General features: G+C 52.2%; 6 protein-coding genes across 6 annotated transcripts; 2 read left to right on the forward strand and 4 right to left on the reverse strand.

Moving 5' to 3' along the window:
* Nucleotides 1-2,533: 2,533 nt before the first annotated feature.
* On the reverse strand, nt 2,534-6,088 carry QC764_407080 (uncharacterized protein). Its single transcript, XM_062946999.1, has 5 exons — nt 5,999-6,088; nt 4,880-5,906; nt 4,631-4,825; nt 3,581-4,572; nt 2,534-3,516 (listed from the first exon to the last, which is right to left on the reverse strand). Exons 2-5 carry the CDS (start codon nt 5,125-5,127, stop codon nt 2,996-2,998), a joined length of 1,956 nt encoding a protein of 651 aa, XP_062800718.1. The 5' UTR covers nt 5,128-5,906; nt 5,999-6,088; the 3' UTR covers nt 2,534-2,995.
* A 350-nt stretch (nt 6,089-6,438) lies between these two features.
* On the reverse strand, nt 6,439-10,499 carry QC764_407070 (uncharacterized protein). Its single transcript, XM_062946998.1, has 4 exons — nt 9,870-10,499; nt 9,675-9,778; nt 7,339-9,605; nt 6,439-7,075 (listed from the first exon to the last, which is right to left on the reverse strand). Exons 1-3 carry the CDS (start codon nt 9,904-9,906, stop codon nt 8,607-8,609), a joined length of 1,140 nt encoding a protein of 379 aa, XP_062800719.1. The 5' UTR covers nt 9,907-10,499; the 3' UTR covers nt 6,439-7,075; nt 7,339-8,606.
* QC764_407060 (uncharacterized protein) lies at nt 10,487-11,745 on the forward strand. The gene is made up of 2 exons (XM_062946997.1): nt 10,487-11,194; nt 11,267-11,745. Exons 1-2 carry the CDS (start codon nt 11,060-11,062, stop codon nt 11,423-11,425), a joined length of 294 nt encoding a protein of 97 aa, XP_062800720.1. The 5' UTR covers nt 10,487-11,059; the 3' UTR covers nt 11,426-11,745.
* Nucleotides 11,725-13,919, reverse strand: AGE2 (ARF GAP with effector function(s)). Its single transcript, XM_062946996.1, has 2 exons — nt 13,663-13,919; nt 11,725-13,599 (listed from the first exon to the last, which is right to left on the reverse strand). Exons 1-2 carry the CDS (start codon nt 13,778-13,780, stop codon nt 12,038-12,040), a joined length of 1,680 nt encoding a protein of 559 aa, XP_062800721.1. The 5' UTR covers nt 13,781-13,919; the 3' UTR covers nt 11,725-12,037.
* Nucleotides 13,920-14,347: 428 nt separating this feature from the next.
* QC764_407030 (uncharacterized protein) lies at nt 14,348-17,334 on the reverse strand. Its single transcript, XM_062946994.1, has 2 exons — nt 16,599-17,334; nt 14,348-16,546 (listed from the first exon to the last, which is right to left on the reverse strand). The coding sequence occupies exons 1-2, from the start codon at nt 16,950-16,952 to the stop codon at nt 15,356-15,358; spliced, it is 1,545 nt and encodes a 514-aa protein (XP_062800722.1). The 5' UTR covers nt 16,953-17,334; the 3' UTR covers nt 14,348-15,355.
* Nucleotides 14,585-15,232, forward strand: QC764_407040 (uncharacterized protein; the record flags this gene model as incomplete). The annotated part of the gene is made up of 1 exon (XM_062946995.1): nt 14,585-15,232. The coding sequence occupies one exon, from the start codon at nt 14,585-14,587 to the stop codon at nt 15,230-15,232; it is 648 nt and encodes a 215-aa protein (XP_062800723.1).
* Nucleotides 17,335-17,496: the final 162 nt, after the last annotated feature.

Here is a 17,496-nt window from a genome sequence, read left to right on the forward strand (position 1 = left end):
GAAAGCCCATTTCTTTTTCGTGAAATACCTCCAGAAAAGTCGGCGAGTTTCTTGATCGTCGGACCCAACAAGCTTCTCGGGCCCGGATCTCCGCCACAGGCTCACAGCCCTTGGGGGCGTGTTCCATCTGATCTGAACAAGAACCTGACATAGTTACCTATCCCGAGCTAGGGAGGCGGGAAGGACCGATTGGCACCAAGTGTAGGGGAGGCACATGGACCTGACGTGTCTACCTAGGCCCAACAGACCTAGATTCGTGGTTCTCGCGCCGGAAGGATCATTAGCCTTTTTTTTTTCTGACTTCACCGCCATTGAGGCATCTGGCCATGAGGGATCAATCACCCAACGCAGAAGGTGCCTCCGATGATGAGAAAGGGGATGATGGTGTTACGGGGTTCTTTTGTTGACTGCGTGATGTTTGAGCAGCCAAGGCAGCCTAGTCGTTCACCACAAAGTTCGGTGTTTAAGTGTCAACAAACCCAATCGAAGCCCAACCACCTCTGGGGGAATCTGAAAGCCGGATAGCACCGAATACAAAGGAGGGAGCCCACGGGGATGCACAGTCGCGGCGGCGGTCTACAGTATATACCCCATGGTGTGGTCAAATCATGGGCTTCGTGGAGTTGTGCCACACACTGGACTTACACAGCAATAACTTCCGTTTTGGGAAAAGGTGGGTCCTCATCCAACCGGGGGAGCTACCCGGCAGACGTAGCCACACTCGAAAATCTTTTCAGTCAGGATTTGAGATTGGATCTCTGGGGTTGGTGGGGATGCATGTCAAGGAAAACTGGTTGCCTGAGAATTTGTGGTGGTCGCCTTATTCTCGTTTGTGAAGATGTAGCGCTTTGACATCTATCTGATGGCTTGTCTTGTTTGTCGGGAGGACCTGTCAGAAAAATGCAAAATCGAGGCAATCACGCAGAGCAGAGTGCATTGTATGCTGTGCGAGTACACGTTGTGCGGATAACCGCTCCTCCTGCATGCCACGCTGTACCCATCTGTTCTGCGTTTTGCATTTGCATCGCAGATGGCTGCATGCTGTCGACCTGGGCCGCTGTGGGTGCACATGCCAGGAGATGTCCAAGTGAAATGTCGATGCCTGACCCAAATACCGAATTTCCAGTCTCGCGGAGAACATGTTTCTGGGTAGTGGTTGGCTGTGATGTGCCGGCTCCATGTGGTTCTTAACGTAGGTAGGTACCCAAACTTTTTCTCTCTCCCTTGCTTTGCTCTTCAGAAGAAACACGGATTGGTTGGAAACGCCGTTGATTGGCGAATCCCTGGCTCGCTGCAACTCATGATATCCCTCTCTACTTGTCATAAGAGGAGCCACGTCTCTGACAACTCTGCCAATTGAAACACCATACACCATCTATCACATCGTATCATGCGATGCTAGCGATGTGATAATAACTATGTTGTCGCCTTGCCAATTGTAGCCCTCGGGGTCCCGGATGTACCGGCGATGGCGCTACACCCCCTCCGCCATCCGCAAGGCGTCAACGGCGTGGCTTTCTCTGGGGCGATCGCGACACACTGTAAAAAGTCACCAGAAGCGAGTCAAATGCACCCACAATGAGGTGATTCCCGCGAAGCCTAACACCTTTTCAGCTAATCAACACCCTAAGAACCTGGTAGATGGCGTTCTGTGGCTGGCTGGCTGATGATGGAGCACGGCCCCGGCTCACGGCTGCAAAGCCCCAAGCGCCCGTTTTCCAGAAAATCCCCAATAAACAGCGCTGATGACGACGCCCGCTGCTTCCGCCACCTCCAGACAGAGAAACCCCCCCCATCCTGCAAACAAAATCACTCAACGTATCACCGTCGTACTAGTCACGGCGGAACGGATCGGTGTACACCATCTTCTATCAGGAGCAGACCTGTCCAATTCCCTCGGCGTTTGTGGTGGACTTTCGGTGAAACAGCAGCCAATTGTCATGGTTGATCCGTCAATCTTGGCACCTTGTCCTGCCACATGGCAAGTGCCGTGGACTTGTGATTTAGGCAGGGGCTGTACCCTAGTTGACCTGATGGAATGCCGTCATGACTAAATACTCAGATCGGCCAACAGAAAGCTGACCGGCGAAGGCAATATCTCGTCCGGAGTACTTGTGTTCGAGTGGCAAACACACGATGCATTCTCCTGACGGACGCCTGAATATTTCGGTCTAGTATGCTGACCGAGCCCAGCTCATCCCATACCAAGTGAATGATCGCCTACTTGCAAAATCATATCCAGATATGTTGTCTCTGATGAACCGAGACGGTACGGAGTTCGTGATTCCAAATGAGCAATTCTATGAGGGAACAAATGTATTCTGCTGCCTGGTAGCCTCGAGCTAACATGGTTGACCGTGATCACGACGCTGCCTGGAGCTATGGAGCTGTGCAGTTCGTGACCTCAGGTTCCAAGAAGTTGGACTTTGACATTGGCCAAAGAAAGTCTAAGAGGGAGGCGACAGATAGAACCAGAAGCTCATCGGCCAATCCTGTTGCCGCTAATTGATCTCAACTGGGTGTCACCCAACTGTGGGAGTTTTCTTGTGGTGACAGAAATTAACAAGACGACTCCCTATGTACCAAGTCAGCTCCAAACAGCCAACCAGGCTTTGCAGGTTCTCTTCCCCCCAACCGCCAGGTCTCAATGAAACCGATGAGATGATTTGAATACCGAAGCGACGAGTTCGCTAGGATGTACCTCGCTCAATCAATGCCGTTTGTACATGCCCTGCCCATCAACCTCATGTAGGTGTTGCATGCTCGGCTGCTGGAGATCCCCGTTCAGTGTTCCGAGGCGAGCGCGTTGTCGTGCTCATTGGTGTACAACACGGCATCGTGATCAGCCCTGAAAAGTCAGGGCGCAGAGAATCAACTCCCATACCAACATCCGTACCGTTCCGGCCCAAATCATCCGCCCGTGGACAGGACGCTTTTGGTTTGTTTAACCCGATGTGACAATGATCCGTAAAATCCCGTATACGCCTTGCCGTATCTATTCGCTCGCCTCATTGCCACCAACATAGTTCCGGCTCACATCGCCCTCCACCCTCACAAGGTTCTGCGGCACAACCTCCCCAGGAGGAGAGTACCCCCCCAAAGCCGTCACAGCCGCCGCAAATCCTCTCCAAAAATCACAAGGCGTTTTCTGATGCTTATCGTCACTGACAGTCGTTATCCCCCAGCCACCCACATCCAGTACGCCGGAGACTTGCTCGCCCTGTCCGCTGACAGGATGGTTCCAACGTATAGCCGGTGGAAGATTCAGTATCTTTCTGTTCATATTTGGATTCCCTGTGGTGATGTACGACGCAAAATAACTCTGCATCGCTGTGCTGATGCCTGCCACCAAGGTGCCGAGGACAGGTACAAAGAACATGGCGAGGTCGTCGAGGAAGGTGTCGGATGTGTAGGCTGTGCTGAAGAAGGTGGGTATCAGGTCAGTGGCGTGCTGGCCAGGGAAGACGCTGTATTGCATGTTCCAGACTTTGCTATCGCCGAAGGACTCTGTCAGATCTGTAGAGATAGAGTGGACGTTAGCAACCATGACCCAAGAAGCAACGGGAACGCCTGGACTTACGCCTAATGTGGCACGTAAAGCAACTATCTCTTGTAAACTCCGTCATCCTAGCTGTCTGTGTGGCATACTTTGACTTCTTCGTCCCTTTGACAGGAGGGTATGCTTCTTCAATCTTGTCGTTCACACCTGCCGTCAGAGTATAGTTGGGAAACAGCTGGCCCAAAAAGCCTGAGAACTGCGCATCTGTCTGAATGGAACCGCCCACAAACAAACTTGCCTCGTCCGCGACATGGGACAGGATCAGGGACTCGAGCTTCCAAAACTTTCCCAGGGCGAGCTCCAGCACTGGCAACTGCCGAATAAACTTGCCATCCGGTGTTGGGCCAATTGCAAAGGTACCCGGTGCCTGCTTCAAGTTCAGCGCGTTATTTGCCTTGATCAACGCCGTCGGGTCAGCAGCTCGCAGACAGGCCAGCCCTTTGCCTTGACATCCAGCGAGTGTTGCAAAATCCTGAAATGTATCTTCAACTTTGCCAGCACGGTCCCATATCGGCTGGAAGGCTGGAGATTGCAGAATTGCCCTTGAGAAGAGAGGATCAAGGCGACCCCCTTCCGCGACAATGTGGTGAAATATCGACGACGCACCCGCCGATTCGCCCATTGCAGTGACTTGGGTAGGATCACCACCAACCAAGTGAATATGATCCCTCACCCACTGCAAAGCAGCCCTTTGATCGTGCAATCCAGCGTTTGGGAGCCCGTCTCTTTCCATGGATTCCCCTGCCAAGAATCCGAAGGCACCGACGCGGTAGTTGATGGCGACAAAGATCATGTTGTTATTTGACTGCCCAATCATTCCTCCTCCATCGTAGAACGGTAAGTCGGGCGTCATCGTGTCCTTGCTGCCAAAAAGAAAGCCACCTCCGTAGATCCATACAACGACGGGTAACTTGATGGTCGGGTTTTTGAGCGCCTTTCCAGGCACATAAACGTCGAGGAATAGACAATCTTCGCTTCCACCTGAGAAGAGTGGCAATGGGATTCCACCAAGGCTGAAGAGGAGTCAGATACCAGAAACATTTGGGGTTTCCCATCAAGAACAGCACCTACAACTGGTTTATGACAGCTCCGACAGGCGCCTTGTTGCCTGGTCCGACCACATTGATACCATTCGGAGCCGACTGAATGCATCTTGGCCCATAACTGCCATCCTGATGAGTGCTATTCTGTGCTGGGGGCGCTGGTTTGGCCCATCTCAGCTCACCGACAGGTGGGGCCGCATATCTGATGTTCTTGAAGATGTACCTATGATGTCGTTAGCTTGTGAGACGGCTCAATCTCCAAGACGCAAGAACTTACAAATCGCTTGATGACCGATAACTTGAGGCTCTATACGATCCATATGGTAAAGTGAGTACCGGTAGCGAGGACTGCGATTGAAAGCTAACACCAGGCTTCAAAGGAATGCAAGTAACAAAGGAGAAGAAAGATGCAAAGAAGTAAAGGAGTGTATAAGGGACCGCCATCTCGAGCGGACGGTGAGCAGCACTACACGCCACCGAACCCACAAGTTTGACAAGAACTCGCAAAGGAAAGGCCAAGGCCATCAAACAAGAGTGGCATCACCCATATATCAGTGGCCACCACCCCAGGTAACACCCGAAAAACGCCTTGATCGATCTCTCCGGGCCGCCCGGCCGGCTATCACCTCTATCCTCACCGGGCAAATAAGCAGCCAGAGAAGCTGTCCTCAAGTCTTGTATAAGATAGAATCTTCTCCAAAGGGAAATTATCTCGATGAGATCGCGCCGTAGCTGCAAGGTACCGGAATTAGTGCCTCACCTTAACAGCTTCTGTGCCCATAATGCGCCAATCGGAGTGCTCAATTGACCATCTCATCTTCGAAAGGTTGTGATATGGATTTGAACAATCTTTCAGTTGGTAGCCCTACCAAGGGTGGCGACCTATCAGTCTGTCGCTATTGAACCTCTCGTGATGCTTGACCAATTCGTGTTGTTTGGTGTTTTTGTGCCCCTCGTCGGCCGCAATGAAGGCAGACCGAAAACCGACCTGGGTCGCTTGCGGTCGCGACCATTATGCGTGGGAAATACGAGGCCGCAGAGGCAAAGCAAAGGTAGAACTTGAGATGCCTCGGTCAGGCAGTGATGACTGGTGTGGTTGCGGGTTTGCACCTCAAATCGAAGTGAAGTTAAATTTGGAGAAACGATTGGTCGACGGCATGATGAGCGTGATTCCACCACGGAATAGGGGAGGCGCTTAGAAACCCTAACCCTCCATTCATCGCTTGAGGGACAAGAAAATGGAGGATAAAACAGAAATCAACCGGCTCAATTACATGTGATGACTCCGATTGCTCTCATAATTCCTGATAAAACAATGGGTAGTTGTTTATTATGGCCTGAAGACAAAAAATGAAAGGCTGACGCTGCGATTATGAGGGCATTCCACGGCACGCACGTAACATCTGTTTAAGGAAAACATTGAGAAGCAGACTTCCAGCCCTCACAAGCATTACAGACGAACGTCTGCCCGAATGGTCTAGACAGTTGAGACAGCACAAGATCATTCTTCTCATGGCGCTTCCTAATGGTAAATTCAAGAAGCAAAGACAAAAAGGCAGCGTTTCCTTGTCGACTGGAAACAAGAAGTACAAGTATATCGAAAAGAATGGGAAAGGAAAGCAGGAATATACTGTCAGTCTGGCTGAAACGTAGATGACGACGTCATGCCAAAAAGGGAGTCGTAGCTCAATGCGCAAACAATACCGGTTGTCGACATCAAGAGTTTACCAAATGAAAAATGAGGGTACGACTCGAAGAAGGAACTTCGATGCAAGCAATCCCAAAATAAAGGCAGTGATAGTCGAAAATCTTGTAGTTGGTTAAGTGATGTTTCTGGTCCCGTTGTCCATTTTCTAAGTCCACTTGATGACAATCAAGGGTGAAAAAAAATGTCGAAGAATAAAATACAAATAGGTGACTGTATGTATTTTAGCTACCAATTCGCGGCCTCTTTGCCCAGAGAGACATCCCGACCTGGACGATGGTATCTAGAATATAAGCATCAACAAATCCACAAGCGCCCTCTTGAATGGAGATACTTAAGAATAAACAACCTTCTTGGATAGAAGGTTAAAAAGAATTACAGCTGTACCTTGCATTTACATGCGAGATGGGGGAAGAAAAAAAGAAGACACAATGACCCGCCTCAGAGAGAATCTTCCAGCACGCAACTCCACCCACCGGGGACCGGCCTGCCTGCTCGTGGCGACATATTTGCTGAATTGTTGATATCGAAAGAGAAGGAGAACAGAAGGAGAACGTCCAGCGTCGAATTGGCGACCAAGTCAACCCTTTAAGCCGATCCCAAGAAAGCACTGAGTGCAATAGGCACACCCAGGCAAAGCCCATTTACCCAGGTGGGAATCGAACCGTCGCTACGGGTGAGAGCGCTATGCTGGCTATGTTGCGCATTACACCACATGTCCATTTCAGTTGTGTCTGAATTTAATATCTCCTGGTGCGGAAAGAACACCTGTAAACCCCCGTCAGTTGCTCTTCGACGTTGCTGCTTGCCAGGTCGTGACGTTAAGTTGCTCCTGCTACTATAGCGACCAACCCTCGCGACTGCTGTGTCAACATACACAACCGGATGGACATGTCTATCTGCCCTACCAGTAAGAGACAGCTACCCACCAGCGAGAGTCAGCTACATCCGCACCATTACCACCATCACCACCATCATCAAACATTCAAACCCAGAAAGGAAATAGCACAACTCAAGCAACAAAATCTCACCTTAACTCAAAATCATCAATCCCAGCTCCAATCTCCTCAATCCATACCCATCGTCTCTCTATCCACGCGGAAAAAAAAAATTCGCCCATGTCCAGTATCCATACCCTCTATCCATACCCACTCTCCATGCCATCCACAACAAACGAGGATCAATGAACTGCACCCCAGCCGGGGACCTCGCGGAGCATAGGTTCTTTAATCACTGCCGCACCCTCTTGAAGGGGGCGACGAGGCCGGGCGAGGCTGCGGTCCCAAGATCGTAGAACAAAAATGTGACTCGAACCTGCGACCTTGGTTTCCGACTAGCGAACCTCCTTGAGGAGCCCAGGCCGTCTCGACAGGTTGTGCCGTACGCAACGATACAGTCGTTGTGGTGCTGCGTTGATTTGGTGCAAACCCGACACCTAAAACCCCTCCTCCGGTGTCCCATCTCTTCCATGAGTAGGTTGAGCAGCATCATTACTTACCCACTGCCACCATCAACAGCTGCCATCGTCGTCCAATCTCCCCATCATCAAGCGTCGTCGTCGTCCACCATCACGATCACCATCATCCATCTTCACTCTGATCTCCCTCACCACATCCACACTCAACATCACCTGCCATCGTTAGCCATCACCACTGCCATCATCACCCTCTCCCACTACTCACCACATCACACCACACCTAACTCAGACATCAACCACCCTTGTTGCAAATCTCAAAGTTCACTACTTCATCCTATCTACCCAGAAGCACTACACAAACTGCGTACATCATCACCAATCTGTCTCCATCTCCTCCATCTCCCCACGTCAGATGTGCTTCATCGCAACCCTCTCCTCATCTCCGTCAACGATCTCCTTCGACTTCAAACCACACAAGAAAAAAACGTATGCATCCAACCCTCCATCAAAAAAACAAACACGAAAACCAACAAAGAAGAGAATCATCAAACACAACAAGAAAATCCATTTGTAGTCCCGTTTCCCACCAAACGCCACAACCAAAACTCGACTCAAATGCTACCATGCACAAGGGAAGAAAAAAAGGTCATCGTTGAGCGAGGATTCTCAAACGTTGAAACGAACCGAAACGCGTCCCCATCCCCATCCTCACCTCTCAAGGGTATCTTGCCACTGCACACACCTCCCTCAAACAATTGTCCCTAATCACTCCTTCATCTTGACATAATTACTGGGGAAAATACCGTGTTTCGTTCCAATCATGCCCGTCCTAAATCATCGTGTCAGCCTCAACCTCCAAACCATCTCATCAAATGTCAAACCTTACCACCAATCCGTAGCATTATCCGTCTTCTTCAAGACAGTAATTACATCCCCCTTCTTGAATCCCAAATCGCCCGGCTCCACCGCCTCAAAGGTAAACAGTGCAATAGCCTCATTCTTCTTCAACATGGCTTCCTTACCCGCGTAGTTCGGCTTCGGCGCCGCCGGCCGTCCAGGCGGAGCCTTCTTCTCTCCTGTCGCGGCCCCACCAAAAGAATTATCCGCATACGTGCTCGACCTCGACCCCTGCCCAAACGATCTGGGCTCCTGATCATAAACCGGATCCTGCCACGTGGAAGATCTCTTGGGTGGCGCATAGTAATCTCCCTGTCCACTGCTCCCCGCAGGCACACTGTCCCGGTTCCTCGACTGCCCCTCCCCATAAGCTTGGCCAGTCTTGTTACCCCAGACAACCGGGTCTTCGTGGTCGTCATACACCGGTACATCGTTGTACATTCTGTTGTCCATCGATCCACCGGCCGCCATACCGTTGAAAACTCGAGTGTTGAGGATGCTCATCAGGGGATAAGCCTGCGACGGTGGGCGCTCGGCTCCAGACAGGAGTTCCCTCGCCGAGATCTGTCGGCCGTAGAGCTTAGCATTGGCGTCCTTGCGCTCGATAATGGCTGAGCCTTCGAGGGAGACACCGGCGAATAATCCCTTTGTCTTGGAGTAGCTGAAGATACCGGCCACACTTCTCAGCGAGGCAGCGCCGGCAGCTTCTGCGTTTCTGCCTACAGGACCAGCAGCTATTGACACATTGCCGCCGAGTGTGAGGGAGCCAGCCTGGGAGAAGGTCTTGACAGCGCTGGCGTCATTGAGAATAAAGACGAAATCTGTCAGCTCGAAGCCGATCTGGCCACCAAAGCCAGCACCGCCGGTTGCGATTGCGGATGGGGCGCTCCAGGAGCCATCGGGGAGGCGGGCGACGACGAGGCCGGAGCCGAAACGGGCGGATCCGAGAAAGCCTGCTTTGATCACAGTAAGGATAGCGAGGCCCTGTTGTGTAAGAATTGTTAGCCGGGGAGTTGACGGAGCCCGACAAGGGCATGGCAGTTGGTTGCTTACCTTGGCGTTGGCGAGGACAGATGGCGGGATGACCTTCTCGGGTCCAAAGGCTTGTCTAGGGTCGATGAACGAGGAGAGGATCTTGCCGCACTTTTTGCATTCGGCTGTGGGAGGAGGAAAGTGTCAGCTATCTGTCGAAGTAGAGATTGCGCCATCATCTTTGAGTCGCGGGATGCTCGGGATGTAAGTACGCACAGGATAAGCTCGAAGGGAGCGGATTGTTGATTCCCATGGCTGCTGCTGTGTCGGGCGCAGGTGATCCTCAATGACCAAAGGGTAGAAGACGAAGAAAACAACAAATATTTCGAGTGGTGAAAGAAGAGGCTTTTTTGCTTTGTGGTCTCGTTACGGCAATCCGGCTTGCGCGGGGGGGTGCTGCAGTCTAGGCAGAAAAGTAGCCAATGCTTGGTGGATTGATCAACTATCAAAAAAGCTCCCAGCAGGCGTGTCCTTGTCAGGGGATCTCAAAGATATTTCAAGGGTGATAAACGATGTCGAAGGCCTTTCTAAGAATGCAAAGCAGCAATTGCCATTGCCGCGCGTCCAGTAAGTGGGCTGTGTATGAAAGGTGACAGTTTGGAGTTTGTGGTGGATGTTCCGGTTACTCTGCCTTGTGATCGACTCTCTCTCCCGCTCGTGGTTGCTGAGTGGCAGCTGGAAGCTTCCCCGCAATTGTTCCCTCGCGCACATGCCAAGCTAGAGCGACGGCCTCCATTTTGGCTTGGAAGACGGAATGCGCTTCCGGATCCCTTGTCGGCGGAGATAACAGGTTGATATCTTGACATGTGTAGATACTCTACTGAGAGCCTCTACAGTATCCCAGCTCTTCTGAAACCAGCATGTCCTGAACACAACCCCCGTGCAAAGCCCCGTTCATGTACGACATTGACATTCTTCAACCCCAAAAATATTCAACACCTGGCCCGTCCGTAGTTGACATCATAGGCGCAGTCCCCACCCACAGCCGCCCGCCGCCGCCGACAGTACGCAAGGCAACGCGCCACACTGTGGCCTGCTCTGGGCCCCACAGAAAAGCGGCTTCAAGCAGGGACCCCAACATTTCATCCCGTCTCCGGCTGGCAAGTCACTGGCGCCAGCGCTTTCAGCCCCCTTTCTCCCCGTTCATGCATGCTGCGTAGACGCGTTTGCCACAACTCCAGACGAACCCACGACGACACCCACTGCGCGCAACACTATCGCGAGATTTTAACACGAACCCATCTTCCGCCCAGACCCCGCGATCATCCTGCCCCGAGTCTCTGGCCCGCGCCCACGACCGGCCCAACTGTGAAACATCCTGCCTCTCCCCTCCCGACAAGCCGCAAGAACAAAGCCCCCAGGCATCACCCTCACCACCACACCTCCCATCCACACCTTCAGTCAAAATGTCCGAATCCTACGAACGCGAACGCCAAAACAACGCCCGCCTCGACGAGCTCTCCGCCAAAGTCTCCGCCCTCCGCGGCGTAACAATCGACATCTATGACCACGCCCGCAACCATGAGCTCATCGACTCCAGCGTACGTCCCTTTTCCTCCTCCCAGCACAACCCAAACAACCAAGCAAACTAACACCCATTCTCCCATTCATAGACCGAAACCTTCTCCTCAATGGGCACCCAACTCAAGGGCTCAGCCGGCAGACTAGGCCGCATGGCCGCCAGCGGGAACAAAGTCGCCATTCTCAAACTGTCAGGGATATTGATCGGCGCGTTTCTGGTGCTGTATTACCTCTGGAGGTTGATGTTCTGAGCATGCAAATACGATGAGATGGTGTGATGGAGGGGAAGCAGAGTCGTCGAATGAGGGCATACATCGGCAATAAAACACTGGGCTTTATCAGGAAGGAAAGGCGAGGACGCAGGGTGGATAATATCGAAAGTGAAGCCGGGATGAAGGCGAGGAGTGCAGGACGACGTTGACACGGGGATATACCACTCGAGATTATATCGTTTGTATTTGTTTCTATGGGATCGCGCTCCTGATAACAGAGAGCGCAGGGCATAGCACATGGCGTTTGGGGTTTGGGTCGGGACGGTTGGTTACAGTAAACTCATTTATATCAACCAATACTTTTTGGTTTCATTTCTAATAGTGGTGCATATCAGTAACATTGTGATATCTCGTACATCCTGAACCCAGTCTACCCGCCCTACAACTACACATGCAAATAAGATTACAAACACGATGCCACGCTTTTTGATCTGTCTGCCCTCCTCTTCTCCCAACCAAGTCGCACCAAAAAAATTACTATGCAAGGGCCCCATTGTATAAACGAACGTCATGATTAAAAGTTGGCTATAGGGATTATCCTGGCTTGAGATGTAGATTCAGGGGTAGTCTTCCCAGCCCCCTGGAATCCATTCACTGCCAGACATTGTTGAACAAGTCACTGTCGCCACCGGGCACAGCCGGCTTGGATGTGCTGGTAGAAGTGGTGCCGCTTGTCCAACCGCCAAACTCCTCGTCCGCAGTGACCTTCGGAGCAGGGGCAAAACCACCTGATGCACTGGGCACGATGGGTTGGCTGGAGAAGGAGCCCCAGCCAAAGTCATTCGAGGTCGAGGTCGTCGCCTTTGGGGGCTCTGGCTTGGCGGGCTCGTCAGAAGCCCAGGCGTTTCCACCCCAGACATCAGCACCAGAGAAGCCGCTGCCGCCAATAGAGCCAAGGGTGTTAGAGGTGGCTACTGGCGCGGGGGCGGGAGCTGGGGCGGGCTTTGGCTGGCTGAGATTGAATACGGAGGAAGAGGTCATTGGGGGAGATGACACCGCAGGCTTAGGGGCGGGGGCTGGCTGAGAAGGTGCTGGCGAGGAAAAGTCGAAGAGATCCCCAAGGGCAGCAGAGGCCGGTGCGGCGGCCGGTTTAGGAGCAGCCGCGGGGGAGGAGACGGAGCCCCACCCAGAAAGCCCGCCAATGGACGACTTGGATTGATGAGTTGATGCGGCTGGCTTGGAGTTGAAGAAGCTGCCGCCGCTCAAACCAGAGAAGGCCGAAGAGCTGCTGGTTGTCTGAGCCGCAGGGCGAGGGGAGCTGAAACTTCCAAGACTAGAGAACGCATCGACTTGGGCGGGCTTGGGAGCAGCAGAGTTTCCAAAGCTCAAGTTGCTGAAGGCATCGTTGAGCCCACCAAAAGAACCCTGGGTCTGTGACATCCCTGTCGGGGATCCCAGACCGCTAAATGATCCCGAAGAGGCATGAGATACTGGTTGTTGAGGAGCCTGTGGTTGAGGTCGTGGCGCGGCTGCGTACAGTGAAAGAATCGACTGCTTGAGGTCTGGTCGGGATTGGCCTCCAGCGCTTGGTGTGCCAGTCGTGCTGGCTGGTCGAGGGGGCGCCGCAGTTTCCGAGCCCAAGAAATCCAAACCCAGCAGCGAATCCTTGGTGTTTGTCGCCTTCGGAGGAGCAGGGTCGGCTTTGGGAGGCACCTTGGACGCTGTTGGTCCGGCGGTACTAGCTCTCGGTGGTGGTACAGAGGCAAGGCCACCACCGATCAAGTCCTCTTGTGGTGGGGCGGCACGTCTTGGGGCCGACGACTGACCGATAGAGCTCTTTCGAGTCGATTCCCTCCGCTCAATATTTTGCTTCTCCTTGACCACGCTCAGGGGAACATCGTCATCGCCATCGGCATCCAACGTAGCAGGGTCCGGCATCGGTCCGTCCATTACCCACCTCTTCAGTTCGTATTTGGTGCGGATGAAGTTCTCGATCTTCGCTTCGCTGGGCACATGGCCAGGGGCCAACTTTGCTTCCCAATATTTGTTCGCGCGGGCATTTCCCCAGTTCAATACACTCTGTAGTTGTTCATCGGTCCAGGAGTCGAGGTCGACAGACTTGACACGGCTGATGTGCGTACCCATGCCACGGTGGATGCCCGAGCATCGGATGCATACGAAGACGCCCAGATTCCAACTGGCCCATCTTGGATCTGTTGATTTAAGGGGTCAATATGGCTTGACAACCATAGAGGAATGGTGGGTGGGAAACCTACGCTTGTTGCGCTTGCAGTCAGCGCACACCTTATTGGCCTCCAATTTCAGAAGGCTCTTGATGGTTTGCTGGTTTTGGAGTGCCCGATCGGCTCCAGGATTTGCCGGTCGTCGAGACATGGCGGGCTGTTTTGTTTTGGCAATGTAGAATAGGAAACCGAAGAATCTCGAAACAGGTAGATAATTTCGTGGGCAGATTCAAAATCGCGGGCGTGCCTTTCAGGTGCCTGAAGCCAGATGGCGCTGGAAACAATGCGACAAGGTTACCGGCTGAAGAGGGGCCGCCCAACGCCCCTTATTGATAACCCGCTAAGTGGATTTTGAATAGACCGCTATAAGATGGATACAACGATATTTAGGTAGCCGCATATTTCCCACCACCTTCAAGCTTCGCCCAGTTTCCACCACCCAACATGGACAGTATAAATCCGTATCACGGCTCTTATACTCTCTTTGGGATCTCAGTAGTCCTGCGATTCAATTTCGAATCATTCTCAACAAGGTGCCACAGACGCGGACAGTTTGTACAACAACAAAGTCACTGTAGACCTACCCATGTATGTTCAAAAAGCTTAAACAGACAACACTGCTCCTCCCGAGGGGCGAGCAGTGACGCAACCAGTTCGAGATTCCAAATAGTGACCTTCAAAGAATATTGATAAATGGCACCCTCCAACGTTCACTCTCACTGCCACATTAGACCCTCTCCAAATCCAAATACCCGTTGATTCCAAACTCACAGCCAAACCGGCTTTGTCTCATCGCCCCTAAAAACCACCGATTTGTCAGTGATCAGCCCCGCTGTATTTCAACCGATTCTCACTCACAGCTTCTAAAGCTTCCGATCTGAGGCCCCCCAGCCCATCCATATAAACCGCATCTCATAACCCCAACCCCTCTCACACATTCTTTAAACTCATTCTCATGCGCTCAACACTCAGCCGTCTATTCTTCACCCTCTCCCACCTAACCCGCACCTCTGCACCCCTTCGTAACACTTGCTCCCTCCGCTCCGGCCCTCCACCACTGAGATCCTCCATGCCCGTCATCCCCTCCTTCCTCGCCAGCCTCTTCGGAACAACCGCCGCCTCCAACATGTCGTCATCATCATCCTACCCAGACCAACGAACACCAGACCAGTGGCGCGCAGTCCTAAACAAGGAACAATTCCGCATCCTCCGCGAAAAGGGCACCGAACCCCCCGGCTCCGGCAAGTTCGACAAGCACTACCCCACAACCGGAGTCTACACCTGCGCTGGCTGCCACGCCCCCCTCTACAAGGCCTCGCACAAGTTCTCCTCGGGCTGCGGATGGCCCGCCTACTTTGACTCCATCCCTGGAGCCGTCACCCGCCATGAGGACCGCGCCTTCGGCATGCTCCGCACCGAGATTGTCTGCAGCAACTGCGGCGGCCACCTCGGCCACGTCTTCAAGGGGGAAGGCTTCCCCACCCCTACTGACGAGCGTCACTGTGTGAACAGTGTTAGTCTGAGTTTTAGTCCGGATGATGAGCCTGTCAAGAAGAAGGAGCAGGAGGAGACAAAAGAAAGGGAGGATAAGAGTAAGGTGTAATAAGGGTTGATATTAATAGTTACTTTTGTTTTTGTCTGCTTATGTGTCCAGCCGTGATTTTTCCAGCTGTCTCTCCTCAAATGAAACTCAAGAAATTCGAGCCAGATACACACTCATTTACAATTACATTGCGCTCTTATTCTCCACATCCCTCATCTCCCTCACTGTCGAAGCAACCACCCTAGTCCATCTTCTGATGAACTCCTCCTGGAAGCCCGACAACACTCTAAATGCCTCTTCCGGATCATCAACCCCAGCAATCGCATTCCTCCCCTTCTCCATCATATCCTCCCATAACCTCGTCGCATCAACCAGCCCTTCCTGTTGTATCTGCGAGATGCGCAGCAGTGCCTGCATATTGATTTTCCCCGAGTCCGGAGGGGTATGCTTTTGTTGTGCTTGCCTATAGGGAACTATTTCTGTCGAGGTATTTGGATGTGCAGGCACCATTGCAGTACTCGTGGCTGACCTAGTCGATGCCACCGTGGTGATCGCGGTCTGTTGGCTAGATGCCTCTCCAGCTTCTTCCTCCTCTGGTATTCTCAAACCCCCAAACGGCCGTGACGAAGGGTCTTCATAGTCTGACGTAAGAGTCGACGCTTGCGAAATGTTCTCTTGGCTCTCTGATTCACTAATAATTGTCTGCACTCGCTGGAGAAGCCTCCTGGGCACGGATACAGAATAGGAAGAGTCCGGAAGAGGATGTGGGCTGGATATTCCACTGCTAGGCGATTGGGTTGTTTGGTGGTTATCGTCGAGATGTTTCCCAGGAGCAGAGCCGTGCCCTCCTCGAGAGGGTTGGCTTTTCCGTGACCTTGACCGAGAAGACGAAAATGACCCGAGTTTGCTAACCTTGTATATGCCCGCTCCGAGTACTCCAGGGATTCCAATGGTTGTTGCTGCCGGGGATGGCATCACTGGAGGCGACCACTGTCCTTGAGATTGATAACCACCAGGATATCCCACCGGTTGACTTGCAGATCGCTCATAGGTGAGTTGATCTGGTGCTGCGTTGGGATAGTGATATGGTGAATTTGGTGCAATTGAATATGGTGGGCTTGAGCTGTAAGGATGTGAGTGATTTGATGAGCTGTATGGCGAGCTGCGTGGTGGCAGTGGGGGAGACATGGCGTTTGGAGTCGGGTGGTAGTAGACGTTTTGTGATTGGCTGTAAGGCTGGCTCCAAGAATAACTCTGATCCTGCGGCAATTCCTCTTGATAACAGTCGACATTTATCCCTAAATCATCAAATTCCTTCAAGACAGTCTCAAAGTCCGAAGCAACTTTGAGAGTGGCTCTGAGTATTGAGGATCCCTGGGGCACTGAGTATCAGTATCTGAATATACGACATGCCACCAATACTTACATCTTGATTGTTGGAAGGATATCGAACATAAAGAACAGGTTCATGTTGGGCGCGGCGTATGAATTGCTCTGGTGCACCGTTGTCTGTAGGCTCCTCCGACGGACGAAAGTCTGCAAGGTCGAGCTTGACCAGTTCCTCAGCCCTGTCTTTAACATGGACCATCAAGTAATTTCGCCATAGAGGCATCCGAAGTCGCGAGCCATCGACTGGTCTACGAGGAACAAGATCGAGTTGCGGCTTCAGCACCAGCTGCGGGTCTTTATAGAAGCTTGATCTGCCATTAAAGCGGACATCCTGCAATTCGAATCTGCGTATTGGTCTTCTAGGCTGTGGCGTGGGCTTCGCAGCAGGCATGGCCGGATATTTGGAGCGCGAGGAACATTGGGAGAGAGGGTTGATGCAAGTCGAAGAACATTCATGACATGTTCAAAAGACAAGGTCTCAATTCATTGCTGGCCCCCCAATTATGCGCTTCAAACTGAACAGCCGGACTTTATTACCCCACACAGCAGGTTTTATGGGAAGGTACGATGAAGGCCATCTCGTCATCTTGGAAGGCACGACTGAGTTTCATGTGGAGCGAAGGTCTGAGGAAGGGGGGTTGATGGTAAGCCCTTAGCTTAGCAACTGGAGTAGGTAAATTACCAAATATGTATGCAGCCATTCTGATGCCAATTACATGGGAAATAAAGGAACAATCCCCCTTGGAACCCCATTTCATTCATCTCACCCTTAGGCCTCAAAATGGTCAAGAGAGCAGGTGTGAGAGGTTGAGAGCATTAAGGGGAGAGATGCTCCTCTGTATGGTCTGTGCATGTAACACGACGGTGATGGTCTGTGCGTCTCTTGGCATATATCTCCAGCCATCGTTGCTCGTCAAAAAATCCCAGTGCACGTC

This window comes from Podospora pseudoanserina, chromosome 4 (genome assembly GCF_035222485.1).
Source record: "Podospora pseudoanserina strain CBS 124.78 chromosome 4, whole genome shotgun sequence".
In the NCBI taxonomy this organism is placed as follows: Eukaryota; Fungi; Ascomycota; class Sordariomycetes; order Sordariales; family Podosporaceae; genus Podospora; species Podospora pseudoanserina.